This window comes from Austrofundulus limnaeus, unplaced genomic scaffold, assembly GCF_001266775.1.
Source record: "Austrofundulus limnaeus strain Quisiro unplaced genomic scaffold, Austrofundulus_limnaeus-1.0 Scaffold506, whole genome shotgun sequence".
In the NCBI taxonomy this organism is placed as follows: Eukaryota; Metazoa; Chordata; class Actinopteri; order Cyprinodontiformes; family Rivulidae; genus Austrofundulus; species Austrofundulus limnaeus.
This window is the reverse complement of record NW_013952908.1, coordinates 218,330-223,996: the sequence shown is the minus strand read 5'-3', so window position 1 is coordinate 223,996 and position 5,667 is coordinate 218,330. Positions and strand designations below refer to the sequence as shown.

General features: G+C 44.6%; 1 protein-coding gene across 1 annotated transcript in view; it reads right to left on the bottom strand.

Moving 5' to 3' along the window:
• Positions 1–5,667, bottom strand: part of mgat4b (alpha-1,3-mannosyl-glycoprotein 4-beta-N-acetylglucosaminyltransferase B) — a gene marked incomplete at its 3' end in the record, with an annotated part of 47,895 nt that overhangs the window by 7,585 nt on the left and 34,643 nt on the right. Inside the window, 3 exon segments of the mRNA XM_014025880.1 lie at positions 727–860; positions 2,491–2,634; positions 2,850–3,029. Coding sequence (XP_013881334.1) covers positions 727–860; positions 2,491–2,634; positions 2,850–3,029 — 458 coding nt within the window.

Below are 5,667 nucleotides of genomic sequence, written 5' to 3'. Positions count from 1 at the left end.
TGTGTAGCTTTGTTCTCTGTTAGCTTTGTTACCTGTTAACTTTATTAACTTTTAGCTTTGTTAGCTGTTAGCTTTATTAACTTTTAGCTTTGTTAGCTGTTAGCTTTATTAACTTTTAGCTTTGTTAGCTGTTAGCAGCAGCAAAAGTAAACAGGAAGTGCAGATAAACAAGTTCCTGACTTGTTAAATTACATTTTATTAAAGCATCAAGCTAATTTTTTTCATCTGTTGAACATCAGGACGTTAAATATTTATCGATAACTGTCCGACCTGTCTGAGCTGCTGAATCTATACGAAATAAATTAAATGATGAATTAATTTTTTTGTGGAGACAGACTGGGGTCAAAGYTCAGCTCTGGAAAATGTCAGCTCCCAGTCGACCCAACCTCCACAGAAATAAACCGTGTAGGAAAATGTCAATTTTATTTATTGTAATAAAATAAAGAGTAATTAAATATCATCAGAGTCCAGGTCTGATGTGTAATTAATATATGTGTCCAGAAACATTAAAGGACAAAATGTTTATTAAATTACATTTATGAACTTTTTTAACAACAACAAATAGTTTGGATGTTAAAAATATTTTACCTCTTTAAAGTTTAGCACGTTTTAGTCATTTCACTGGTTTAAATGAGGTTTTGTGATACRGACGCTGTCAGCGAGGGAAACAATAAACCCAAACACTGTAACCAGATGATGCATGTTTGTATCATACAAACCACTGACCTCTGCAATCAGGACAACAATGACACAATCATCTTTCTCAGCAGGACTGAGCTCTGACATCAGAGAGCTGAGCGTGTCCGTCAGGTAGGAGTGGACCTCCCTCTTCACACTAGGAACTCCCATCACGATCGACACTGAACACAAACACAACAAACATCAGAGAGACACGAGTAAATACACACAGCCTCTGATGGACTGGGYAGTATAACCAGTAAATACACAGAGCCCAMAGARGACTTGGTGGTGTAACCAGTAGATACACAGAGCCAAAAAATGACTTGGAAGTATGACCAGTAAATACACAGAGCCCAAAAATGACTTGGAAGTATGACCAGTAAATACACAGAGCCCAAAAAGGACTTGGCGGTGTAACCAGTAAATACACAGAGCCCAAAAAGGACTTGGTAGTATAACCAGTAAATACACAGAGCCCAAAAAGGACTTGGTAGTATAACCAGTAAATCCACAGAGCCTATGAAGGAAATTGGCAGTGTAACCAGTAAATACACAGAGCCTATGAAGGAATTGGCCGTGCAACCAGTAAATACACAGAGCCCACAGAGGACCTGGGGGTGTAACCAGTAAATACACAGAGCCCACAGAGGACCTGGTGGTGTAACCAGTAAATACACAGAGCCCACAGAGGACCTGGGGGTGTAACCAGTAAATACACAGAGCCCACAGAGGACCTGGTGGTGTAACCAGCAAATACACAGAGCCTATAAAGGAATTGGCAGTGTAACCAGTAAATACACAGAGCCCACAGAGGACCTGGTGGTGTAACCAGTAAATACACAGAGCCCACAGAGGACCTGGGGGTGTAACCAGTAAATACACAGAGCCCACAGAGGACCTGGGGGTCTAACCAGTAAATACACAGAGCCCACAGAGGACCTGGGGGTGTAACCAGTAAATACACAGAGCCCACAGAGGACCTGGTGGTGTAACCAGTAAATACACAGAGCCCACAGAGGACCTGGGGGTGTAACCCTGCTCAGAGTGGACGGTTGTGTTTCGGTCTCCGGGGAGTTCTGGGTGAATCAGAGCTCACAGTGAAGCTTCCAGAATAAATAAAGTCAAGCTGAAACGGTGAGTGGTTTGCCCACAGAAGGAGTTCTGTTCCTGGGCTGCTGGTCCAGCCTGGACCCCCGGGCTCGGCTGGAGGTGAGGCTTCTGCAGGTGAGATTAATGACGTCTCGCCTTACTTCATCCTGCTGTGGGTCCCCAGGGGCCGGCTCCACTCAGCCTTTCATGCTACACCAGCCGAACATCAGCTGTGGGCTGAGTCTAATGCATGAGGCAGTGTCAAGAAAATAAGGACAGACCCTTAAATCTGCAGGCCCTCAGGGTGGACCGGACCTGTTTCCACAGTACTTTTAGACACAACACTGGGTTTATTCTTGGCTGAGCGACCCGACTGAAACCCTCTGAACTGCTGACAGAAGCAGAACCGTTARACTCAAAATGTTTTCAGTCAGAATTCAGGATGAGGATCAGACAGGTGAAGCTACAGGTGTGTCAGCATAACCTGCTGTCCATCAAACTGAAGAATTATTCACAAGCTGCCAATCTTCACCCTGAAGGTCAGACTGTGCAATGAGCTCCATCTCTACAGGCCTCGAGTTAGGTTTGTTTCGTCTGAAGGAGCCACTAGTTTTCTGGACCAGAACCCACACTAGAGGTTCTGTTGGGTCAGGTGGTCCAGTCACGCTTGGTTCCAGCAGTTTGTTGTGAAAAGGGACTCAGCAGAGTCTGAACAGTTACCTCCGGTCCTGCCCTGACCCAGGTGCACGGCGGGCTGCAGGCTGTCCTCTCTGTTGAGCAGGTGAGGAAGATGATGGAAGATGGAGGGAAGCTGCAGGACGTTCTTACTGCTGCTGACGTTCCACAGCTTCAGCCTGGTCTCCTCTGAGGACATAAAGAGACCTCGTCAGACCAGCTAGTCCAGGTGAGACAACCAAGAGCTGGACTAAGTTCAATTAAATATCTTATTTTATATTCAGCAGTTGGATTTTAAACTTTATCATCAAAATCATTAAAAGCGTCAGTTTTACATTTTACAAAACGTCCCAAAGTTTTATTGTCCATTAGAAGTGAGATGAGTCCACCATCATGGTACTGACCAGAGAGGCTGCTCCAGGTCCGGTTGATGTCTCTGAGCGCCTGCTTCTCAGCGATGGCCCTCTTTATCTCCTCCAGAACCAAGTTCAGCTCTTTGGAGCGCCTCAGGTTCTCCTGCTCGGCCGAGTGGAGGCGCTCCCTCAGTGCCAGGAACTCCCTCTGGTAGATGTCGACCACATCTCCTGCAGAGGAAACAGAATCAGGTTGTTACAGGTCCACCAGAAAAACACTTCTTTATCTTAACCAAGGACTCGAAATCTCTTTGTACTACAGTCATTCATTCATTCATGATCATGATCCATCATGGACCGACCCATCATGAACCAACATATTGTGGACTGACCCATCATGGACCAACCTATCATAAAGCGACCCATCATGGACCGACCCATCATGGACCAACCTATCATGGACCAACCTATCATGGACCAACCCATCATGGACCAACCCATCATGGACCGACCCATCACGGACCAACATATAGTGGACTGACCCATCATGGACCAACCTATCATAAAGCAACCCATCATGGACCAACCTATCATGGACCAAACCATCATGGACCAACCCATCATGGACTGATCCATCATGGACCGACCCATCATGAACCAACATATTGTAGACTGACCCATCATGGACCAACCCATCATTGACCAACCTATCATGGACCAACCTATCATTGACTGACCCATCATGGACCAACATATTGTGGACCGACCTTTGATGGACTGACCCATCATGGACCTACCTATCACGAACCTCACCCGATCCATTTTAAAGCGACCCATCATGGACCAACATATTGTGGACTGACCCATCATGGACCAACCTAYCATAAAGCAACCCATCATGGACCAACCTATCATGGACCAACCCATCATGGACTGATCCATCATGGACCGACCCATCATGGACCAAACCATCATGAACCAACATACTGTATTGTGGACTGACCCATCATAGACCAGCCTATCATGGACCAACCTATCATTGACCGACCCATCATGGACCAACATATTGTGGACCGACCTTTGATGGACTGACCCATCATGGACCTACCTATCACGAACCTCACCTGATCCATTATAAAGCGACCCATCATGGACCAACATATTGTGGACTGACCCATCATGGACCTATCTATCATGGATCTACCTATCACGAACCTCAACCGACCCCTCTTGGACCAACATTTCATAAACCAAACCATTATAAGGCGACCCATCATGGACCAACCTTTCATGGATCAACCTATCATGGACTGATCCATCATGAACCAACATATTATGGACCGACGTTTGATGGACCATCATTTCATGGACCGACCCATCATAAAGCGACCCACAGAGACTGTGTAATCCTTCTCTCCAGCTTCATTGATGGAGAACAACAGACTCATGTTTGTCTGATAAGTGAAGTTCTCAGCATCACTGATGAGGTTTTAACGATGCTGCTGCCCAGTTCTTTATCTCTTCTGATGAAATAATCTGCTTCCTGCAGCAGTCAGTCACTTTAACTCTGTTTCTGYGACAAACTACAGGCTTTCCTCCAGAAAACTGTTTTTTAATTACATCTGTTCCATCCGTAAAGAGGAGAATCAACATTTATTCAGTCAGGAAGTGGTCGGTTTTAATTCAGTTTGGATAAAAACAAGAAAAAGGAAAACAGCAAGAGGAAAGATCTGCAACACTCCGACATGACACACGTCTTTTTAAGATCTGGGTTTACGGGACATTTTTTAAAAAACTGATCCGGTTCTAAAACCACTTCAGATTCACCCTCTGCTCATCAGTCCTGTTAGAACTTCAGCTGGTGGGTACGGTTTGACCAGGACCAGCACAACCGAGTCACCAAATGTACACAAACACACACAAGAACACACACTCTAAGCAGACAGGTTGAGTCATACTGTAGTAAACTGTTTCAGTGGATATAATATAATCTGAGAGCCTGCCATCACTGTAATGAGATTACTCATCTCACACAGACACACACACACATGTTTGTTCTTTAACCCTGTGGGGACCTTCCATTGACTTCCATTCATGTTTTTTAGACTTTAAATCCTAACCCTGACCATTTACCCTAAAACTAACCTAAACCTTGGCCCTAAACCTAACCCCACACCTGTAATTTGCATTTGGGGACTGAACGTGCTTCGTGGGGACCAATGCTCGGTCCCCACGATGTAGGAAAAACAAGGCCACACACACACACGGGATGAGTCACAGTTAATGGTCTTGTGGTTTTCCAGAGAACAGGAGGTCTTGGGGTGTGAATAAGACCTGCTCTTCCTCACGGATCAATAAATATTTCAGGTTCGGTTCATGAGTCTGACGTGGATCCAGTTCCACTGTTTAAAGATCAGGTCACAATTCAGGATTTCAAACAGCAGGTCAGAAATTAAAACTGTTTAAAGTTTCCTGTCGTTTGGTGTCTGAATATGATCAAACATTAAAGGTAACAAAAAATTAATATGCTGGTGTTCAGGAAGTGAAGTACCAATAAAAATGTTAAATATTTATATTTTCAACAGTAATAAAAGTTTATTTCTAATAATTTCCGAAAACAACATGAATCAAACAGAGCTAAACTGATCAATTTGAGACAAACATTAGTAAATTTTCAGTTAAAAAAATATTTAAATGGTACTGAACTTATAGAGCGCTTTTCAAGTCCCTCCGGACTCCAAAGCGCTTTACACTAACAGACATTCACCCATTCACACTGATGATGGCAAACTACACTGAAGCCACAGCTGCCCTGGGGCACACTGACAGAGGTGGGGCTGCCATGCACCGGCGCCACCGGACCCTGACC